The sequence below is a fragment of the Biomphalaria glabrata genome, chromosome 13 (genome assembly GCF_947242115.1).
Source record: "Biomphalaria glabrata chromosome 13, xgBioGlab47.1, whole genome shotgun sequence".
In the NCBI taxonomy this organism is placed as follows: Eukaryota; Metazoa; Mollusca; class Gastropoda; family Planorbidae; genus Biomphalaria; species Biomphalaria glabrata.
In genome coordinates, this window is record NC_074723.1 from 3,400,470 (window position 1) to 3,425,405 (window position 24,936).

At 35.3% G+C, this 24,936-nt stretch overlaps 1 protein-coding gene across 3 annotated transcripts in view; it reads right to left on the reverse strand.

Moving 5' to 3' along the window:
• Positions 1–13,060, reverse strand: part of LOC106052941 (uncharacterized) — a 28,282-nt gene extending 15,222 nt beyond the window's left edge. The window contains exons 1-9 of one of the 3 annotated variants that reach the window (XM_056008884.1): positions 12,767–13,060; positions 12,338–12,454; positions 8,015–8,076; positions 7,549–7,691; positions 5,461–5,608; positions 3,792–3,934; positions 3,079–3,214; positions 1,897–1,992; positions 733–857 (exon numbers count right to left, since the gene is read on the reverse strand). In XM_056008884.1, coding sequence (XP_055864859.1) covers positions 733–857; positions 1,897–1,992; positions 3,079–3,214; positions 3,792–3,934; positions 5,461–5,608; positions 7,549–7,691; positions 8,015–8,076; positions 12,338–12,378 — 894 coding nt within the window. In that variant the 5' untranslated portion in view covers positions 12,379–12,454; positions 12,767–13,060. Of the gene's footprint in view, positions 1–732; positions 858–1,896; positions 1,993–3,078; positions 3,215–3,791; positions 3,935–5,460; positions 5,609–7,548; positions 7,692–8,014; positions 8,077–12,337; positions 12,495–12,766 lie in introns of all 3 variants that reach the window. The other 2 variants (XM_056008886.1, XM_056008883.1) reach the window with 2 other exon arrangements.
• Positions 13,061–24,936: the final 11,876 nt, after the last annotated feature.

Below are 24,936 nucleotides of genomic sequence, written 5' to 3' on the forward strand. Positions count from 1 at the left end.
ATTAGTATGACATGTAGAAACACAACACCTTACGTAAACCAATCCATTCAGATGTTTTTGATGCAATTATTAAACTTTACATATCAAAAGGACAGGTAGCAATAGATAAACAATCATTGGTCCTCAATTTGTGACAGATTTTTGACACCCAGTCCGCCAGTGCAAGGTTAAGTAAGGAACTTTGGTTTTTCTCTGATAAATATGTCGATTGTAAGTGACAGTGACTTCTTCTTCTTCTAGCCAGCTTTATTGCTGCTGAGCTGTCAGCTCTTTTGCAGACTGTGCCAAGGAAAAAAAGTGTGCTGTTTTCTTCATGTTGTTCAGCACTGCCGTACAGGGTGTTATTTATGTTGGGCTGTAGTGGAAGTGGGGTCTGCCTAAGGTGAATTAGGGAGGGTTTACGGTTTCAAAGGGGTGGGCGCAGTGTCTACAAAGGGGTAGTTGTGTGGAGTTTATTTTGTCCAGGTGGTAATTTAATAGTGGTGTGTGTCCTGTTCTTAGTTGGAAAATTGTAGATTGTTCTTTGCGGGGGAGGAAGTTAACACTGTCCAGTTTGTTAGGCGTAGTCATTTCTTTGTACATGGCTCTGCCTGTGTTTCCTGATGCCCATTGGTTGAGCCACTCCTCCTTGTGATTGTTGACTAACATTGACCTTAGGGTGAGGTAGTTAACTTAGTGAAACACCCAGCCTACACTAAGTGACAGTGACAAAAAAAGCTAATGGCCACTTACCAGTTTGAAACCTAAACTTTTCAAATTTGTTTCCTTAAATCTTTCAAACATCAGTTGGCGAAGATTGTTCAATGGCGCCATCTTTTGTAAGAAGGTATCATCAGGAGACATTGAGAGATACCAACCTTGAAGAATAAATCGTATATCACTGTGTAATATAAGGGATTTGCATTCATGGGGGATAATCGATAAATGCTAGTTTTTTGGTATGTCCGATGTACAGAATACCGGAGTATTAACTCACATTATTCCCCTTCTAAAAGCAATATCTTATAAAATCAAATACTTTTTTCTTATGTCGTAAGAAAGGTAAGTAAAGTTTGACTAATCAATAATGATAGTTTTTGTCCCCCTTTAAATACTGTAAAATCACTTTTCAAAGACCATTTTCTTTCAACAGCAATAAATAAATAAATCAAAGCTTTTATATAGCGCAACTTTCATAGTTATAAATATGCTCAGAGCGCTATGGTCCAATCTCATTCTATGGACCAGTGGGGGGAGGGGGTATCTGGGAGTGGGTTATTCCGTGCTGCCTTTAGGGCGCTCAGTAAAACTCAACTCTGCTTGAGACGGGTGTCGAGCCTCGATCTCCCTTCATAGTAGCTAAGCAAAGCCAAGTTCAAGCGTACTTGGCCTCTCGAATATGCGTCCTCTGTTTTGGGTCCTATCAACTCAAGATAAAGAAACTAGAACAGACGCAAAATAGAGCCGTAAGATTTATAACTAACGAATGTTCACATTTTATTACAAGAACACCATTCGTAAAATCACTAAATTTAGAGACTCTTCAGGACAGGAGACTAAAAAGTAAAGAAGTAATAATACATAATCTCCAAACACAAAAATAAAACCTAGTAAAATACCCAGAAAGGCAAAAATAAAAATACATATCTTACTCCATATGCTAGGACAGCTTCTTACACACTCTCCTTCTTAGTGCCATTAGGACATGGAATGGGTTGCCTGAATCAGCCAGGAAAAACAAGGACTTGGCAGATTTTAAGTCACGGATTAACAAGCATGACTATAATGATACAGGAATATGCCTACGCGTAGGACGTAATTATATTCTCTTTTGAAGTAATCGTCCATAATTTATATGATAAGATAAGATAATACACTTGTATACTAAAGACAGAGAAAACTGAAACCTATTCTTACCATCGAAACAGTGAAGCGGGTAATTGCAAAGTACACCGCCGTCAACATAGAGGTCTGTGTCACACTTGTTTTGGTGGACTGCAGCAGCAAACAGTCCTAGAATAGAAACACAAATATAATATATACACAAATATAATATATACATAAATATAAGCGATCTTCACCATAGAACAAGTAAAAGAATATAAATATCTAGGTACAACTATCAACAACAAACTAAAATGGAGTGAACACTGTCAAAACATATACAAGAAAATTCACCAGCGACTCTTCTATCTCAGAAAGCTAAGAAAATTTAACATAGACAAAACAATAATCAAACTTTTCTACACAGCAACTATCAGCAGTCTAATCAACTTTGCCATCACCTGCTGGTATGGTAATACTTCACTGGCACAAAGACATAGACTTAACAGACTAATTAAAAAAAGCATCGTATATCACTCGAACACAGCTACCATCCCTTGAAGAGCTTTCCCATGAAAGATGCCTTTCCAAAACACTCACGATTCTTAAAGATAACCTTCACCCATTAAACCACTATTACATAAGATCTGAACGAAGTGGTCGTCTCCTTTACATTAGGACTAAAACAGAAAGATTTAAAAACTCCTTTATCCCAAGATCAACTGTCGTCATCGAGAAATACATAGAAGTCAAACTCATAAAGCGCTGGTTGTGAGTGTGTATGTGTTTCGTGTGTGAATGTTGTTCGTATTTGCATCTATATTGTTACTGTTACAGTAGTTACGCTGATGTTGTCAATTGTAGTCAAACTGAATTTCCATTTGATTGGATCAATAAAATTATCTTATCTTATCTTATTCTACAATACACAAAAAAGGTGTTTCCCAAAAGAATAATTATCGAGAATAATAAAGGAATAATAAAAATGTTTATGAAAATATAAATAAATCTCTATATGTGACTAATGGGGATTAGAGTATTTGGGAGAAGGTTGTCATGCTGGCTTTAGTTGCTCAGAAAACAAAGCTCAGCTTGAGTCGAGATTGCAACTCAAGTCCCATGATATGTGGTTTATGCCACTAAGCCATACATCGTACTAGATTTATATATTCTGTACATCGTACTAGATTTATATATTCTGTACATCGTACTAGATTTATATATTCTGTACATCGTACTAGATTTATATATTCTGTACAGAGAATGCAGGTCTACCTGGCACACCAATGGACATGCGCAGAGCTTCCCTAATTGGCATGTCTGGGGTAGTCTTGATATGACAATACTCTGTCCTCATCTGGTTCACGTTGGTCACCACAATACATAGTTCCACATTTTTCTCTTTGTATAACTGTAAGGTGGAAAAAGTGGGCTTTATAGATAGATAGATAGATAGATAGATAGATAGATAGATAGATAGATAGATAGATAGATAGATAGATAGATAGATAGATAGATAAAGTAGATAGATAGATAGGTAGGCAGATAGGTAGGTAAGTAGATAGATAGATAGATAGATAGATAGATAGATAGATAGATAGATAGATAGATAGATAGATAGATAGATAGATAGATAGATAGATAGATAGATAGATAGATAGATAGACATTCAAATAGATAGATAGATAGATAGATAGATAGATAGATAGATAGATAGATAGATAGATAGATAGATAGATAGATATTGATATAGACCATATAGATAAAAAGAAACTATCCCCAATTAGAACTTGTTATGAATCAATCAACTAAATTGCTATTTCACCTTGTTCCCTTGAATTCAAGAGCATATTTAAAAAGTAGAACCGATAAAGGCGAGAGGCTTATAACAAACGAATGTTCACATTAGAGTAACATTCATTAGTCAAATCTATAGCACCAACTCAACACTGACATTGCAAGAGATCGAGTGTTATTAATTGTCTTACATCAAGAAACGTCATGTCCGGGTTTCGTTTAGCGGATTTGGCCTGTATCCTGTCTCCAAACCAATTGTAGATGGCTTTGCCCGGGTTCCAGCCAAACCGTTTGATTAGATTAGGCAGCAAGCTGAGATAGCCACAAGAATGATCTGTAAATGACACAATTTATGCACGAATTCTTTACATGTTAATAAAAAGTATACTAATTATAGATATTTTAAACTATTTTTGGATTAGGTCGTTCCATGTTTAGTATGTTGGCCGATTTAATGGGCTGGGGGATGCGATTGGACCAATTTTTGTGAAAAACTCATTTTGTTAACATAATTAGTGACATATCTATCGATATGATAAAAAGTACTTAATTACATACAGATAAATGTTTTTATTTTGCCGTTACACTTCTGGCATGTTGGCTAATTAGGTGGGGTGGGGAGGGTCGATTGCATAAATTCCCCCCCCCCGACCCTTTCACCCGGGGGGAGGGGGCGGTCCAATTTTTTATTGTAGAAATCACAGTTTGTTAACATAATTAGTTAATATGTTAGACGCTACTTGTTGATATATATATATATATATATATATATATATATATATATATATATATATATATATATATATATATATATATATATATATATATAAAGAATCTTTATATTTTATTGTTCCCCTTCTGGTATCTTGGCGGATTCAGTGAAGGTGGGAGGGGGGGGGGGGCAGTCCAATTTTAAGCAGAAATCATAGTGTGTGAACAAAATTAGTTGAATACCATTATAGTATAAGCTACTTATTTGATATTTGAACACATTTGAGTATTATGTCAAACCACACTCTAATCTCAAATTAAATGGTTAGTAAATGTAAAGTGAAAGAGGGTTGACCAAGTGGGAGGGGCGTTAGATGCACCCCCCCCCCCGCAAAAAAAAACTGGACAGACTAATCGGCATACTCCTTTTTTGTATTGTAATTAGAAATTTAAAAAAAAATATGTTACTAATATAAGTTATATATGCTATAAATTAAAAGGTTTATACCGAGACGGCCCAACCCCTATTAATTAATACCAAATGCAATCATTAGCAATAATTATCAAATGGAGAGAGGACTCTTACATGAAAAGCGTTTCCGCTCTTCCGGCTGCGACGAAAACATGACACTTTTTAAAACAGAATAGTCAAATATGGCGACAGAGTCTATGGAACTGCGCATGAATAAATAATTATTCAAAGAAAGACTACGTTTTGGAAACTTTAGAATCAATAAGAAATTTTAAGTATAAAAGTGGCATATGATATGTATTGTGAACCCAAATATTTACTCAAAATAAGATTTTTCTGTTGTTTAAATAGCTTTGGGACTATAACTCATAAATTTTGCTTGGAATTCTAAAAATACAAAAAAATTTAGAGTACATTATCTGTCTACTTAGTTTCATCTTCTCAGTCTTCCGTATTGGATATCTGTTCATAACTTTTAATTAGAATACTCTAGAAGCCTTTGTTTGTATCTATCAGAGACACCAGGTCTCAGAGCTATACATAAGTGTGGTGAGAACAACTTTATAAAAGAGGTTTAATTATTTTTGTTACTTCTGTATGTAGGCCAAGTTATTTAATGAAAAAAAGAGATTTTAATCAAAGAAAACAATATTTCACTTTTATAATTTGAAGATTACCTAAAATAACATCTTCCATGTTTTCAGAAAGAAAAGCTTCAGCTTCTGTAGTGGTGTAGCCAAGAGCAATATTAACTGCAGTTATCGCCCCTGAACTGCATCCTGCTACTCTTTTTATTTGTGACATCATACCGATGTCTTCTAGACACTATCGTTGAAAACATACAAATGATGACGATTAAAGCATTGATGTATATATGTCAGTGATACACAAGTAACATTGTAACATCTTAGTGATACACATGTAACATTGTAAGATCTCAGTGACACACATGTAACATTGTAAGATCTCAGTGACACACATGTAACATTGTTAGATCTCAGTGACACACATGTAACATTGTTAGATCTCAGTGACACACATGTAACTGATAGATCTAAGTGACACACATGTAACATTGTTAGATCTCAGTGACACACATGTAACATTGTTAGATCTCAGTCACACACATGTAACATTGTTAGATCTCAGTGACACACATGTAACATTGTTAGATCTCAGTCACACACATGTAACATTGTTAGATCTCAGTCACACACATGTAACATTGATAGATCTCAGTGACACACATGTAACATTGATAGATCTAAGTTACACACATGTAACATTGTTAGATCTCAGTCACACACATGTAACATTGTTAGATCTCAGTCACACACATGTAACATTGTTAGATCTCAGTCACATACATGTAACATTGATAGATCTCAGTCACACACATGTAACATTGTTAGATCTCAGTGACACACATGTAACATTGATAGATCTAAGTTACACACATGTAACATTGTTTGATCTCAATGAAACACATGTAACATTGATAGATCTCAGTCACATACATGTAACATTGTTAGATCTCAGTCACACACATGTAACATTGATAGATCTCAATGAAACACATGTAACATTGATAGATCTAAGTGACACACATGTAACATTGTTAGATCTCAGTGACACACATGTAACATTGTAAGATATCAGTGACACACATGTAACATTGTAAGATGTCAGTGACACACATGTAACATTGTAAGATGTCAGTGACACACATGAAACATTGTAAGATCTCAGTGACACACATGTAACATTGTAAGATATCAGTGCCACACATGTAACATTGTAAGATCTCAGTGACACACACGTAACATTGTAAGATGTCAGTGACACACATGTAACATTGTAAGATCTCAGTGACACACATGTAACATTGTAAGATCTCAGTGACACATATGTAACATTGTAAGATCTCAGTGACACACATCTAACATTGTTAGATCTCAGTGACACACATGTAACATTGTAAGATCTCAGGGACACACATGTAACATTGTAAGATCTCAGTGACACACATGTAACATTGTTAGATCTCAGTGACACACATGTAACATTGTTAGATCTCAGTGACACACATGTAACTGATAGATCTAAGTGACACACATGTAACATTGTTAGATCTCAGTGACACACATGTAACATTGTTAGATCTCAGTGACACACATGTAACATTGATAGATCTAAGTTACACACATGTAACATTGTTAGATCTCAGTGACACACATGTAACATTGTTAGATCTCAGTGACACACATGTAACTTTGATAGATCTAAGTTACATACATGTAACATTGTTAGATGTCAGTGACACACATGTAACATTGTAAGATCTCAGTGACACACATGTAACATTGATAGATCTAAGTTACACACATGTAACATTGTTAGATCTCAGTCACACACATGTAACATTGTTAGATCTCAGTGACACACATGTAACATTGATAGATCTAAGTTACACACATGTAACATTGTTAGATCTCAATGAAACACATGTAACATTGTAACATCTCAGTAACACACATGTAACATTGTAACATCTCAGTAACACACATGTAACATTGTAACATCTCAGTAACACACAAGTAACATTGTAACATCTCAATGACACACATGTAACATTGTAACATCTCAATGACACACAAGTAACATTGTAACATCTCAGTGACACACATATAATATTCTAAGTTCTCAGTGAGACACACTTGTAACATTGAAAGCTCTCAGTAACACACAGATAATAATTGTATTACCTTAACGCTGCCAATGTAAGCCAAAGATTTGTTTCCACCGCCCTCGAATATCAGGTTCTCAAACGGAAACTCATAGTCCTCAATTTTCACTAATCTAGCCTCTTTGTCAACCTGGCCCAACGAAGATGGTGACCTCTGCGATGCTGTCATGGCCCCAATGTTATTAAGTTTTTTTAATTGGACGGAATAGTGAAGCCAAATTTGACATAGGGAGAAAAAAATAAACAAAACAGCTATTATCTTTATTTATCGAATAAAATTTAAATAGGGTACGTCTTTTTTTACTAGAGCGAACAGTGGGGATGTTTATAGACAGCTATTCAAAATGAAAGAAACATATTTAGAAATGTTTTTAATGTAGAAAACTAAGGATGTTTTTTTTTCTTAAATGCTACAGAAAAAAGAGTTTTTCCAGACTAATTTTAAACAACAGAGTGTTTACAATTACAACACAATAAAAGCTTACCGTCTTCGCTTTCGTCACATTTGAAGGCATTTTCTTCTAATTTCTGAAGAGACTTTTCTCTCCTGGGATGAAAGAAATAGGAAAACTATAAATTTGAGTTTGATTTATTTACTAGACTAGCTATGGGGAATTAACTCAATGGAATGGACGTCTTTTGTGTCGCTTAACCATAGGGCAGGGTGGTGGTTATGTGTTTTCCTGCATTCTGAGCTCCAGAAATGCGTTCTCCGTGCCAGGGCCGGTCTTAGGTAATAAGAGGCCCTGAGCGGAGTGAATTTGGTGACCCCAAACGATATAGAAAAAAAATAATGACGCCAAAAATACACTATTATATGGTGATCTAAGATGCACTGATATATATGTAAGTGCAACTTGAAGCTCTTATCTTATCTTATATAATACAGACGTTACTTCAAAAAAGAAGATGATTACGTCCTACGCGTCATGCATTTAGTCATGCATATTAACCAATGACCTAAATTCTGCCAAGTCGCTGGTTTTCCTGTCTAGATCAGGCAACCCATTCCATGCTCTAATAGCACTAGGGAAGAAGGAGCATTTGTACAAATTTGTCCTAGCATATGGGACGAGGAATGTGCCTTTATCTTTGTGTCTTTCTGAGTATTTTATTAGATTTTGTTTTTGTATTTAAAGATTATGGTTCAGTGCTTTATGAATAATTGCTACTTTACTTTTGAGTCTTCTGTGCTGAAGGCTTTCTAAATTTAGTGATTTAACTAAAGGTGTTACTATAGTCAAATGTGAATATTCGTTTGTTATGAATCTAACTGCTCTATTTTGTGTCTGTTCCAGTTTCTTAATGTTTTCTTGAGTTGAGGGGTCCCAAACAGAGAATGCATATTTTATTATCGGCCCAACCAAGGTTAAATACCGTAACATTTTAGTTTTATGATCTTATTTGATTTATAGAAATTTCTTTTAATAAACCCTAATACTTTGTTTGATTTTTTGATAGTTTCATCAATATGGGGCTTCCATGACAGTTTTTCATTTATTATAACACCTAAGTATTTGCCTTTTTATTCTGTGTTACTGGTTTACCATGAATAAGATAAGTGGAATTTATTTGTTTTAGTTTTTTTGTTACTCTTAACAACTGACATTTTTCTGGGTGGAAAGACATGCTCCAATTTGATTACCATTTCTGTAATTCATCTAATTCTCTATGTAAAATATCTGTGTCTTGTGTTGTTTTTATTGTTCTATATATTATAATCTGATATACATATTTCACATGTAAATTATGAGTGAGTCTGGTATTATTATGCAATTGTCTGCGAATAATCTGACTTTTGTTCCTGAACTAATGCTATTTGGTATCCCGGGCTATGCTTAGCGTCAACTGACGCATGGGAGGAAACGGTGTCGCTAAAGGAGACGATTCGGCCAATACATTAGCAAAACGGAATCCTTATTGGCTTGCCTTAGGACATGGTCCATCGCACTTTTTATGGCGACACCAACACAACTCATGTTGTACTGAAATAATATTGGGGCGTTTCCCCGTTGCGCAGCCATGCTAGGCAGGTTAATGTGGTCTCTGCATATGTTACACAGTTTTAAATTAAAAAAGAACAGACGGCTTGTTAAGTCTAGGATACAGTCTCATTGAAGTGGTAACCTAAAGGCAAGTTGAATAATTCAGAGTCGTGTCTAACATGAGGGTCCTATGATAGGCCTACAAGCCATCAGTTATAAAGAAGTTAAAAAAAACAACAACTTCTGTTTGGATCTCTCCCAGGGAGATTCCGTGGGAATGGAGTTCCGAAAGTTCGAATCTACTCTTTAACAATTACTATGACCAGAGGTCTTCAACCTTTTTTGGTCTACCGCCCCCTTTTCTTTTTTTTTTCTTTTAAAAAATCCGCAAGCGCCCCCCTCTATGAAAAATACTAATAAAGAAGCGTGAGAAGGCAAATTTGAATAAAATGTCATTATTTATTCATTTTCATGCTGTCAATAATATAATTGTTATACAAAAATTATGTTAGGCCTACTATTATGACTTTCATTCAAATCATTTGAATAATCTCTTTTTAAGTTATTAAATATTAGGTTTAATTGTAAATCTATCTTTATTATATAATAAAGCTAAATGCAGTAAAAAATGACATTGGGTTAATGGGAAACTTGTGCCTACTGCAGTTTAGAAATTTAGTGAAGATTTTAAATTATCCAAAAAGAAAGTCGAAGGTCTTTCTAGTGGCTACATCCTGTCTATAATTTGCTGCCCATTAAATTTTTTTTTTTTGCAGCCCTAGATCCAGTTTTTTTACCTTGTAGGTAAAGGCTAAAAATAATTCTGTTTTCGACCACAGTTTTTTTAATTTTATAGGGACATTTAAGTGCAGTCATATTTAGCGGTCCCCGAAAGGGGAAAAGACGCTATTAGTTTTGTGTGGCCTGTCTGTCCGTCTGTCCGTCCCGCTTAGATCTCAGAAACTAGAAGAGAAAATGAAAATAGGACATCTTGATATTTTAGATCATTCAAAGTTCAGACTACTTTCTTTTCCGAAAGTGAACCATCTAAGTTTAAAAATTATCTATGCAAGCAGATTGTTCATAAAAATACACCACTTGCACAACTATTCACTATTAATAGTAACAAAAACGGGAAGATCTTAACTCTTTTCCTCCGTAATTATTTTTCCACTTTTTGAGGGAATTCTTCAATTTGCTCATTACTATTTTACTTCCCTGTTAAGATTTAAAGTTCAATAAGTTCGTCGTTTGTTATCAAATAAATGTTTTATTTGGTATAGAATTAAAGGGGAATGCATGCTCTGTTTATAGAACACAAAGTAAAGTTTATAAAATTAAACATTAGTTTAATTTAATGAGGTCAAATCAACGATGGTGTCGTCAATTAGGAGAGAAATAGTTAAGTAGGGGAGATGACTATTTACCATATTATTAACACATTTATGCAAACTATTTTAGATTTTTTGTCAAAAAATATTTTTTTTTACAGTTGTATTGCTAAGTTAAGTGAGTTCTGCCATACTAATTACTACTATTACACAAAAAAAAATGTTAATTATTTTTTAAAGAGAAAAAATGTACTTAGTATGCATATAAGTTGGACAGAATTTAAAACAACAATTAATAAATTGTTTTTCACACTATCGCGTGCACTGCAGAGCTTCCACAGTGGATACGTTTATCTTGAGGCTTTGAATAAGAGATTGAGCCTTTACAAAACAATTAGATCAATTAGATATTCATTATAAGACATCAGTTAGGCCAGGTTCACATCTAACTTCACATTCACTTTCACCTATCCTTTGGTCTGCTGGACCGCTGGGGCACCACACAAGATCTGTCAACCCTTTTTCTCCATTTTTCTCTGTCATTTGTCTTTGGTAGAATTTCTTTCTGATATTCTTTCTGAAAATATTGAAACCTGCCTTTTTACCTGCATGGGTGGACCACTTCGGGGGCCGATTTTGAGTTTGTGTTTCCACACAAACTGTCTTTGTTAACCTTGTTATAATTAGATTCAATTTGGAATGAAATTGTAGACTAAACTTTAACTAGATGTTGCCTGTGTATCACAGCTCACAAGGTGAACAGTATGTAGATCTGGATTTTCTTTATTCTATATTACTTATGGTGCCTTTGTAGCGTCTCATTACTGATGGTACCCATAAGTCGCAATAAGCTATATAACTATCTTTTTTTTAAAAATTAACTTTTAAATACTAATATATTAACATATGTATATAAAATAGAATATAATTATAAAAGCGTATTACCTCGTTTGTTTATCACATCAAAAACGTTTACAAGAGCAATAACTAAAGACAATAGATACCCTCAGCAACAGAGTAATAAATTAGAAGCAAGCTAACTCGGTATATTTTTAGTTTGCTAGCGTGAATTTGGAAGTCATTTTTTTTTTATTTGTTTTGTTTCAGTGCCCCTGTAGATTTTATTCCATATCTACGTCCCCCTTTTATGCCTAGCGCCCCCTACCCCCCCCCCCCACACACACAATTATACCCAGCGCCCCCTACCACCCCTTTGGCTCCCAGCGCCCCCTAATTTCACAAAAGGCGCCCCCGTTGAAGACCACTGATGTACACCAACAGTGGAGAAAAAACAACAGGATAATCCACAAGGGGAGCAAGTAAAGAGGATGTGTCCTGGATTACACACCAGACAAGTCTGACAACGCAACAGCCTCTGATGATTACAAAAGCCTGGCCCATGAATGGGTGTGAAGCATTGAGATAAGAAGTTGCAAAGTCTCTTTAAAGCTGACAAAAATCATAGAATACGTTATGCTCTAAATATACTCACGCCTTGCAGTCATTTACTCTGTTGCCGTGGGAGTTACCCATCTTGAGCTCTTCACCTGTAATAAGTGTTCTTTTATTTGAATCCAATGGAGTCAGTATAGTTTGTATTCGGAGTAGCCTACATACAACAAATTTGTAGGACAAACTGTTTTTTCAGCCTGTAGGTCAATAATTTTTAAGACAATAATTCGTGTAGGACAATAATTTGTTTAAGACTGTAATTTAAGACAATCATTTTTAGTACAATAATTTATGTAGGAAAATAATTTTTAGGACAATAATTTTTTGTAGGACAATAATTTTGTATATGGAAATAACTCTTGCTTTTTTGTAGAGTTATATTTTTATTATATCTGATTATATGATTACATTTTTTTGGAAGTTAAATTTATGTTTTGATTCAGTGAAAAAAATTACAATTTAAACTTACCTTTAGATAACCACTTCAATGGGACTGTATCCTGGACTTAACAGGCCGTCTGTTCTTTTCAACTTAAAATTCTATAATATATGCAGAGTCCCTATTGATCTGTCTTGCTGGCTGAATATGCTTCAATAGTTCTCGCTACTGTGTCTACTATATGCAGAGACCATATCGACCTGCCTAGCATGGCTAAATTTGCTTCAATAGTTTTCCCTACTGTGACGTAAGCTATTTATTGCAGCGAGGTCATAATGTATAGTCAGCAACTAGATCAAGGAAAGGTTCAGTAATAAATGGGCTCAGTGCAGGCAGATCAACTTTTGGGGAACCAAATAGCGCGCTGATTGGTTAACATGTGTAAGCATAAGTTCGATTGAATATATTATTATTATCCTTGAGGGATTTTTTTTTTTTTGCAATTGTACATTACACATAATAGCAAAAGCAAAACATTATAAATTTAGTAAATGAAATAGATCTTCATACCACAATGTCTTGTAGTTGTAGGTCTACTTCAGTTAAACAGAATAGATGCTTAATATTTCTTATCTTATAAATTACAGACGTTACTTCAAAGGAGAGTATAATATCGTCCCACGCATCAGTTAATCTAGCAGGGGCGGACCGGCTACATGGGCATTTTGGGCAAATGCAAGTTGGGCCGTTACCCAAATGGGCCGGTAGGACTATAGTAATCTTCTTCTTTTATTTAAATCACGTCTTTATTTTATAAGATGTCACTACGGCATGTGTTAAGTTGTTAAAGGTTTTATAGTATTCTCTTATATGAAGGGCCCTCTGAATGAATTAATTTTTTTTTAAATAAGTTAGGCTACACTCTACACATTTCCAGAAATAATGTAATCCGTAGACAATGCTACTTTGAAGGCTTCATCCTTTGAGGGCCAACGCACTTTGAGATTAAAAAGCAACATAAGGCCTAAATTTCTTTTAAGTATGTAGTGTTCACTATATGCATGTGTACAGCAATCGATACATTATCAAACCTAGCTTAATGATTTTGATGACAGGTAGACCAAGAATTGGATTCCAATCATATAATATACATTTTGTGGGCCGGATGCTATAGAAATGCCAGGGCCAATTTTGACACACAGTCCCCGCCTTTTTGGACACATGCTTTACCTCTGTAACAATGTTACAATACAACGTTGACACACACTCTCACAACTTTTGTGGGTTTTTTTTTACATGGTTCGAATCCTTGGTCTTAGCGCTATCGAATGATTACGTCAGTAGTGTTGATTTCAAAACAAAGAAATAAATAAGATGACACCAAGATATAATGTACTTTAAAGGGACGTTTGTTGTTTTTTTTTTTCTACGTCTGTAAGTCAGCTGTAGTTGAAGTATTTCTAACGATGTTAAATCATACTAGGTGCGTGCGTACCTTGTTGAGTGTATTACAATCGCGAGTCCTTTAGATCAGGCTATCCGCCACAAGAATGAATAAACCGGTACCAACAGGAACAAAGACTCAAATGACCAAGTTGACTCAGAGTGAAACTTGAAATAATGTTTAATACAGAATGGGCCACAGTCTAGTGCGTCACTAATAACGATGTTATCCCCTCAAGAGTCTAGCAGTAACTGATTAAAATAAAAGTCTATTCTAATCTCTAACCCAAAGTCTGTGTCTATTCCAATCTCTAACCCAAAGTCTGTGTCTATTCCAATCTCTAACCCAAAGTCTATGTCGTCACTATACAATGAATGTTCACTGTCTGTGTAATAAAGTGCGCAACCCAACTAACTCAACTAGCTATCTAACAACTGTTAGAAAATGTGTGCAATGTCTTAATTCGGGGGTTTCATCAGCCACAGCGAATTACAAAAATATAAGGGAGAAGGCACCCTACACACATACACTTGGTAAAATTTGTAAACATTTTGAAAATCGTAACGTAGAAACTGGATTTGATTATCATCAGAGGTTTAGAAATCACATCTCTGTAGTAGATTTAGTTGAAGTTGTGCAAAATTAGGAGAAATGAGGGTGAGCCTATCCATTGAATAGTGGGGTTTTTGGTTTTGTTTTTGAAGATTGTACTTGAATAGGAGATGCAATGTGAATGTTCAGCAGATCATACCGCAGATGTATCAAGAATTGACTTCCTTGGTAAACACTTAGACCAGTAACGCCAAGTTCCACTCTATTCAATTTACAGAAAATATTCCCAGATTTATTTACTTGTTGTAGACCTGCTCCAGAGAATTATTTAATTTATTTTTAATAATTTATATCGTTCTGTTAGCACTGTAAATGCAATATTTTTCAAAACCAACATCTCATACTTTCTGGACCTGTCTTTCCTGCAGCATTATCTCCCCTTTGTTACACGGTTACTCCCACTTCCCTTGTGTATTCATTCGTAACGGTAACAGTCCAGTCTCTAGAGTCTACTCTGATGTCCAGTCTATAGAGTCTACTCTGATGTCCAGTCTCCAGAGTCTACTCTGATTCCATTCTACTTTATGTTGTCCAGTCTATTGCCTACTCTGATGTACAGTCTATGGAGTCTACTCTGATATCCAGTCTACTTTATGTTGCCCAGTGTATACAGTCTACTCTGATGTCCAGTCTACTTTATGTTGCCCAGTGTATACAGTCTACTCTGATGTCCAGTCTACTTTATGTTGCCCAGTGTATACAGTCTACTCTGATGTCCAGTCTACTTTATGTTGCCCAGTGTATACAGTCTACTCTGATGTCCAGTCTTTACTTTACAGTGGCGTAGCTAGGGTATTTGGTGCCTTGTGCGGCAGTTCCTTGTGATCACCTCCCCCCCCCCCCCACCTAAAAAAACAACACTTTTAAAACAGCAAAAAGGTTTTTAATTTCGAAATAAAGTGTATTCATTATTTAGGCATTGCTATTTCACAAAGAATCGATTTTACAAAAAAGATAATACAAGTGAATCTCACGTGCTTTCTCGCCAGCAAACTATTGATTATTTTATCGAAATCAGTTTTTTTTTCCACTAGGTCTTGTTCAATAGACGAAATTGACAAATTAGTGAGTCGTAAATTTGTCACCGTTGATTGTTCCACTTGTCCACAAAAGAGACTGGATCATTACCAATTGGTAATTTAAAAAGAAAACACCATTATAAACAAGTCTATAACCAGTGCATTGAACAATAAAGTAACATCATGTAAGGCTTCAAAACAAAAAGTGTACAAGTGAGTTTTCGTTCAGAGATTTTTAAAAATCTGAAAACATTTGATTCAAGCTGGTCTACAACTTAAACTAAACGTAATTTAATTTAAGAAAGAATAGGGGACATAACAAATTACTAATGCAAACGAGGACCTACGTTTTTATTTAATGTAATTACAATGTGTATTTTAACTGAGAAAGTTCGTCCTCAGTTTGATGCCCCCCCCCCGCCAGACTTGATGCCACGTGCGGCCCACGCCACCCGCTTATTGCTAGCTAAGCCACTGGTGTGCACACAGCATAAAAAGCAGAGGGGATAAAGGGGTGGCTCATATTTCGTAAGTATATTTATAAATATTCCTAATACAAAGCTCATATCAACTCACTCAGTCTGTCTGGTAAAAAGTTTGATCACATTCTTTCTCCCACACCCATTCTCGGATCAAGTTGAAATTTTTGCAAAATAATTTCTTGTACCAGAAAACTCAAATATTAATATAAAAAAGATTAACTAATTAACAATTGATAATTAATTATTTTGTTTGATATCGAACAAGGGAAAGAAATAGCACTTGACAGATGTGGTGGTATAAATTAAATTAGTTCACTTTAGGAGGCTTGAGCCCTGAGTGAACATTATTTTTTGATGCATTTAAAAAGCGTTCACAGTAGCATTCACACTTCTTTCTCTCCTCCTCCTTTTTACGAAGTTTATATCAACACACTTTGTCTGTCTGTCTGTCTGGTAAAAAGTCTGTACACGTTTTTTCTCCCACACCCATTCTCGGATCAAGTTGAAAATTATTCATTGACATAGACAAGACATGAATAAAAAAAAAAAAGTAACCAATTGGACAATTAATTACTGGTAATTCATTATTTGGTTAACAGCAACAAGTGAAACTCGTACTTCAGTAGTCATATATATGGCTAAGTTAGTTGGGTTTAATCCCCTTAAATATTTGTTAATGCTATTTCTCTCTTACGCATTCTCCGATCAAGTTGATACTTTTAAAAAAATATTTATTCTACCTAACAAAACACGAATCAATAAACAAAAATGCTCAATTAGCCAATTAATTATTGCGAATAATTTTTTTTTTTGTTATCGAATACGGGAAATAACTTGTTCATTATTGGTAGATATAGTTTTAAGATGAGTTCTTTCCCTTTAGTTAAGCTTTGCTTATGCACGTATAATTCACTTCATCCCTCGAAACTCTAAATGTTAATGCTAACTAGTGTGTTAGAACGGAAGTAAAAATAACTGTCCAACGGAAACCACGTGATAATGTTGCTAATTATCGATCTACAATTTGAAATGGAAATGCTTAAAACAAAACTAGTGTGGTCTACTGATAAGCCAGTGTCTTCATCGGTACTGTATCGATTAGCACGTAAGGGAATCCACACATGATCTGTCGACCATCTTTCTCCATTCATCTCTGTTGTTGTTTTTTTTTGCCTTGATTAAAACCTCTTTCAAAGACAGACCCGTTCGTTCTCTTAAGTTGTCTTTCCATTGCTTTCTTGGTCCGCCACTTCTTCCCTGCTACTGTTCCCTGAAGGTCTGAAGGAAGTTCGAGCACTGGGGACTTTATATGGCCATAAAGTTTAATTTTGCTCTTTTTTTACAACAGTTAGCAGGACATCTTGGGGGCCGTTTTGTAGTTGCTGTTTTTTTTTTAGCGGCCCCCGAAAGGGGAAAAGACGCTTTTAGTTTTGTGTGGAATGTCTGTCCGTCCGTCCCGTTTAGATCTCGTAAACTAGAAAATATAGTGAAAATCTGACACCATAATATTTTAGAACATTCAAAGTTCTGATGCAACAGCTAGTTTTTTCATTTCTGACAGACAACATGCTACACTACATTCAAGAAGAACATTAAGATCTACCTGTTTAAAATTTGTTTCGATTAGTTTGTCATGTTAGCTCTCGTGTTTGTGTTTGTAATGTTATCACAGCGCCTTGATAAAATTATTATTATTATTATCATGATATATTCCGAAATTCGAGAAAATCTTACCCGATAATGCGTAATACACAGCCTACGCTACGTGTCACGCCATAGTATACGTGATACACACCCTACGGTACGTGTCTTGCCATAGTATACGTGATACACACCCTATGCTACGTGTCATGCCATAGTATACGAGATACATACCCTTTGATATGTGATGCAGTTCTTATGATACATAATACACAGCTAATGATATGATATGGTTCTATGATACGTGATACATACCCTATAATAAGTGGTACATACCCTATTATAAATGATACATACCCTATGATAAGTGATGCCGACCTTATGATACGCGATAAACAACCCATGTAACAACTTAGATACGTTCACGTACTTAGAGATATTATCTTATCTTATATATCTTATATATCGCAGACGTAACATAAAAAAATAAGATAATTAAGTTCTACGCATTTCATGCGTCAATCTAGTCATGCATGTTAATGACTTAAACTCTGCCAAGTCGTTGGTTTTCCTGGCTGATTCAGGCAACCCATTCTCATTCTCTAATGGCACAACGTACAATGAATAATTTCGGAAACGATTGTTTAGTTTTTTACTGATGATGGTTACAGTTTGTACCCCACCGACACCATTTTGAAAACGAAATGATCTGTGGCATTTTACGTCTCGAGAGACGATCTTTTCCCTTTGCAACCTCTTTGTGACTAATGAGGCTAATCTTTGATACACAGCTACAATCGCAGGTTGGGCATATATAATCACCAGGCGCCGTTGCATTTTCACCCTACTTTCTGCTTCTGTAGTGTATGGCATCTGCAATCCGAGACCCTTCCTTTATGCTCTCTCTCCATGTGGATCTATCCAGTGCTACTTTTCCCCAGCTGTTAGTGTCGATTTTGAAGAGTTTCATGTCGCGTTTGCATAAATCCATATAACGTAAAAGTGGGCGACCAGCGGCTCTCCTGCCTTCTATTAGATCGCCATACACAATGTCCTGTGGAAGTCGACCTACTGGCATTCTACAAACACGAAATACACTTTTAAAATAAAGGGGGGGGGGGGAATACCCGAGCAAGATTCTAAGCATTCAGCAGAGGTACATTAATTGATGATAAAAGGTGATGATAAAAGTGTTGGCTGCTGTTCAACATGTTTCTAGTTTATTTATGCCCCCCCCCCCAACCTCACTCCTAAAAGAAAAAACAACAACTCTTAGATCTACAAAATGGTTTGTTTAGTAAAAGACACGCTGATGCAGAACCCTGTAATTCAGGGAAAGGAATCCTAATGGACTTTCACACAAAAGCTAGAAGATCTGGAATTCGCTGGATGACATAACCTTATTATCACACAGACTACAGGATATGCAAGAAAAGGTCACAGCTTTAAGTGAAGTAGGAAAAAGAGTAGGCCTCAAAATAAACCACCAAAAAAAACAAAAGTACTTAAAGTAAGACATAGAACGTGATTCTCAGACCAAGCAGATAATTTTATATACCTTGGGAGTGTAGTCAGTGTATCAGGTGGAACAGATGAAGACATTAAACGTCGTATAAATCTAGCGCGTCAGACATTTACACAGCTAAAACCAACCTGGAAATCTCCTCACATCTCAAACAAGACTAAAACTAAGAATCTTTAACTCTAATGTCAAGGCTGTCCTACTGTATGGTTCTGAAACATGGAGAACAACTGAAGCCACGACAGAAAAAAGTACAGACCTTCATCAACAGATGCCTGAGAAATATCCTAAAAATACACTGGTATGACAAAGTAGAAAACACCAAACTGTGGGAGATGAGTGGACAGAAAGATATAGAAGTGCAGATCCTAGAGAGGAAGTGGAGATGGATTTGGTCACACCCTTAGAAAAGATACCAGCAACAGAGCTAGAGAGGCCTTAGAGTGGAACCCCCCATGGAACAAGACATAGAGGAAGACCAAAAAGAACCTGGCGACGCAGTATACTAAATGAAGCCGAGAGGACCTAAAAGAGCTGGGAAGCCATTAAAAAACTAGCAAGAGACCGTGGAGAGTGGCGTTTTTTTTTTACAGATAAGAAAAGATAAGGAACGAAATGGAAAGATGATGATGATGATGATGCAGTGCCAGTATGTCTTCCACTGTTAATAATAATAACAATAATAATATATAATAATAATAATATATAATAATAATAATATATAATAATAATAATATATAATAATAATAATATATAATAATAATAATATATGATAATACTACTACTAATAATAATAATATATAATAATAATAATAATAATAATCTTTATAATCCACGAGGAAATATTTTTACAATTTTGCATTACAAAAAAAAAATATATGATCAGAGCAAACATTTGTACAATAGCACACAAGATATACGTTCATACCTCAGTTTCTCTTTAACATTACATGCGAAATTTACAACAGTAAGTTACATATTGTTCAGAGATTTAAAAGGTGGATGCATTTTATCATGGTGCAGGACTTAATGTAGAATCAAATACTCTTAAGCATTTTGCACTTCCATGGCTGTGATTTAAAAATAGAAAATAAATGTATTTTAGTTTATAGAGCAATTTTGTTTAAATGAAATGTTGGAATAAAATGGAAGAAAGAAATGGTGGAGTCAAATGGAAGAATGAAATTGTGGAATAACATAGAAGAATGAAATTGTGGAATAACATAGAAGAATGAAATGGTGGAATAAAATGGAAGAAAGAAATGGTGGAGTCAAATGGAAGAATGAAATTGTGGAATAACATAGAAGAATGAAATTGTGGAATAACATAGAAGAATGAAATGGTGGAATAACATGTAAGAATAAAATGGAAGAATGAAATTGTGGAATAACATAGAAGAATGAAATGGTGGAATAACATGGAAGAATGAAATGGTGGAATAACATGGAAGAATGAAATGGTGGAATAACATGGAAGAATGAAATGGTGGAATAACATGGAAGAATGAAATGGTGGAATAACATGGAAGAATGAAATGGTGGAATAACATGGAAGAATGAAATGGTGGAATAACATGGAAGAATGAAATGGTGGAATAACATGGAAGAATGAAATGGTGGAATAACATGGAAGAATGAAATGGTGGAATAACATGGAAGAATGAAATGGTGGAATAACATGGAAGAATGAAATGGTAGCACTTGACTATATGTACACTACTACGTTCAGAAGCAAAGATTACCTAGTGGAGAAATCTGCTATGATTTAAAAAAGAAATATAAAAATATATAAATGCTTTAAAAAAAACAGAGCTTATATTAAGTATAATTGTATTAATAAGTTTGGATCAGCCATGTAATTAGATTTGTAATAGATCTAGACTAAAAAAAGCAAATCTGTGCGATTCCAAATATTTTTACCAATAGTTTTTCCTTAGCGCAATTTCATGTTTTTAGCTTTCTCAATACGCTAAATTCCTATCACTTGTCTGGACCAGTTGGGAAAATGATCTTTTGATGATTTTTTCAACTTTTTTTTTTTTTGTTTGGAAGGTAGATTTCTACATTTAGTGCCGACGTTGCAGCGGGCGGATGGAACCACGTCGCGGGCCGGATATGAACCGCGGGCCGTAGTTTGGGCATCACTGATCTATATGATAATGAATTTAGTAGATCCAGATCTAAATGCTTGTGCTAAGTCTATGCGTAGATAAATTTTTGGACACTGGCTTTACCTCTGGACACAGGCTTTACCTCTGGACACAGGCTTTACCTCTGGACACAGGCTATACCTCTGGACACAGGCTTTACCTCTGGACACAGGCTTTACCTCTGGACACAGGCTTTACCTCTGAAACAATATTACTATACAACGTTGACACACACACATACACAACTTTTGGTTGTTTTTACATGGTTCGAATCCTTGGTCTTAGCGCTATCGAATGATTACGTCAGTAGTGTTGATTTACAAATAGGAAAAGGTAACAAATAAGATGATACCAAGATATAAACATGTACTTTAAAGGGACGGGTTGTTCTTTTTTAATTCTACGTGTACTGCTAGAAAATGTGTGCAATATCTTGTTTCGGTGTGTCGTCAAGTTTCAGCCACAGTGAATTACAGTAATACAGGGAAGGTGGCACCCTACACTTGGTTAAGTTTGTAAGCATTTTGAAAATCGTAACACAAAAAAATGGGTTTGATCATAAGTGTTTTAGAAATCTTATTTCTGTAGTAAATTTATCTGAAGTTTTGCCTAGTCAAAAGAATTGAAGATGAGTTTGTCTATGTTGCGATGGTTTTCACTTTTACTTAAATAAGATATCCAATGTATATGTTCAGCAGTTTTAACAAGAACTGACTTCGTTCCTTGGTAAACATTTAAACCCAATAACGCCCTGCTCTTCTTCATTTAAAGTGCAGCTAATATTTCTTGAGTTCTTTACTTGTTGTAGACCTGCATCACCAAGTTCTGTTGGTTCTTAATAAATTCCCTGTACTCCTCCATGGCTCCACACATTGAAGCTGCATTTCCATATTTTTGAGCCCCAGAGATAAATTCAAGCTCAACCTTTTCTAGACATTTGAAGATATAACCCCATCCTCTTTGAATGCCCCTCCCTAATCCACCTTAGGCAGACCCTACTTCCACTACAGCCCAACATAACCAACACCCTGTATGGCAGTGCTGAACAAATGAAGAAAACAGCACACTTTTTTTCCTTGGCACAGTCTGCAAAAGAGCTCACAGCTCAGCAGCAATAAAGCTGGCTAGAAGAAGAAGAAGAAGAAGAAGAAGAAGATATTAAGTTGATCTCATCCCTTAAAATCGTGTAACTTCTGAGTTTGGTCAGAGTGCGCAATGTTCGGTGTGCTGTGTCAGGTGTGTTGTGTCAAACAAAATACAAATGTGTTTACAGTCATTCTGACTCTCATGTCTTTTGTGTCGTTTGCTAAAACATTTATAAACTTTTTAACATGACAGATGTACTTTCAGCTATGGGTTTATCTGCATAACATTTCCATCATCTCAGGGAAATTCTTTATTCAATAAAGACTCGTTGTTAATATAGTCACAAAATGTCAAATGTTCCTCTTGAAGACTAACCGTACTTGCAATATTTCCTTCCATTGTTTTTCTTCTTTACATCAATCATAGCAACGACTTCCTTGTCAATGGACCTCACTCACCAATCGTAAATAAACACATTTAACCACGTCATAATACTGATAAAACAATGAAAAATACGTATCACGTGACAGCCACATAATTTGTATAGATGATATATAGAATCACGTGGCTAAATGTTGTTTGTTTACGATTGGTGAATGAGGTCCATTGTATTTGTAGCCGGATGCTCTTGTTTTCCAATTTTCCAATCCAGATGAATTCTTCATACGTCTTTTAATATTCCAATGTCGGACTTAATTTCAACCACACATTAAATTAAGTTACACATTTCTATTTCATTTCAGCACAATTAGTTGAAAATAGTCGTCACAAAAGAATACAGCTTTTTGCTATTAAGTGTCTAAATCGTCCCCATTAGGAAGCATCGGAACCATTCTTGGCACTATAGTCAAGAAGAAAAAAATCCCCTAAAATATTCAAGTATATCATTCGACTGCCACATTAAAAAAATTCCTTTATTTTGGCTACAGCTTCTTTTACGGAAAAATGAAATACCATCATCTTCAGAAATTTCAATGGCCACTTAGTTACTTTCCAATTCTACAAAATGTACATAAATTACATGTGAGAGTTCAATAATATTTTATGCCTGATGAATGTCGACGTTTGTTAAGCAGTGACTATTGGTTGGCATCCTAATATTACGGTGCTAGCTACAAATTCAATAGATTCGATTAAAACATTTTTTAAAAATCAAAGCAGTTTTTATATAGGCCTACATACATGCAGCTGGTATACATCTGAAAGTAAGGTTTCACGTTTTCCTTGATATATTAAGTGTGATATAGCATTTTAAACCTTCTGATAGAATGTCATTAAACAATTACAATATGTTAAATCGAAATGAAAAAGTTTAGTATATCGATCTATTTATTAATTGTGAAAAACATGTACCAATATTTGGCCACTGTTTAGTTTTTTTTTAATTTTGTGGGTTATTCACAAAATGCATTTTTTTTTTTACTTTGTTGTCACCCCCACCCTAACAGGTGTCACCCGGTGCGGACCGCACCCCCCGTACCCCTCTAGTGTACTGAATATGGCTTTAATATTTAAAACCCATTCTATGCCGGCTATATACAGTACGCTGTATAATCTAAGCAATATTTAAGTGTAGTATTACCAAAGTCTCAAAATCATAGCACGCTATAGTCCTGTATATTTAAGACTGTATATTTAGGCCTGTATATTTAAGACTGTATATTTAGGCCTGTATATTTAGCTTGTATATTTAGGGCCTGTATACGGATTACTATGAGGCTCTGGGGTTGATTTCAAAAGAGCTTGGCTTCCGAACGGGTCCCGGGTTCGAATCCTGGTGAAGACTGTTTTTTTTTTTAATTTCGGGATCTTTCGAGCGCCTCTGAGTCCACCCAGCTATAATGGGTACCTGACATTAGTTGGTCGTTGTGCTGGCCACATGACACCCTCGTTAACCGTGGGGTATAGAAACAGATGACCTTTACATCATCTGCCTTATAGATCGAAAGGCCTTAAAGGGGAACTTTTCTTTTTATAAGCCTAGTCATAATTTGTCATAATATTTTCAATGGGGCCATGGCCTACAATCTTTAAATACAATGTCTTTCCCTTCGTTTCACTTTATTTACGTTTTCTGCGTCTGTCTTCTACAAGGGTTTTTCTTAGGGCCTCATTTGTGTGTCCGACGTCCTCCTTGTAAAGTTCGTCAAAAGAAGATAGCCTTAGGCATGCTGTCGTCACCATATGCGGGATAAGTGTCCGACCCAGTATCATTTCTATAAATAAATTATAGCTTTTATATAGCGCTACTTTCATGCTTATAGCATGCTCAGAGCGCTTTTGGTCCAATCTCATTTGCGGACC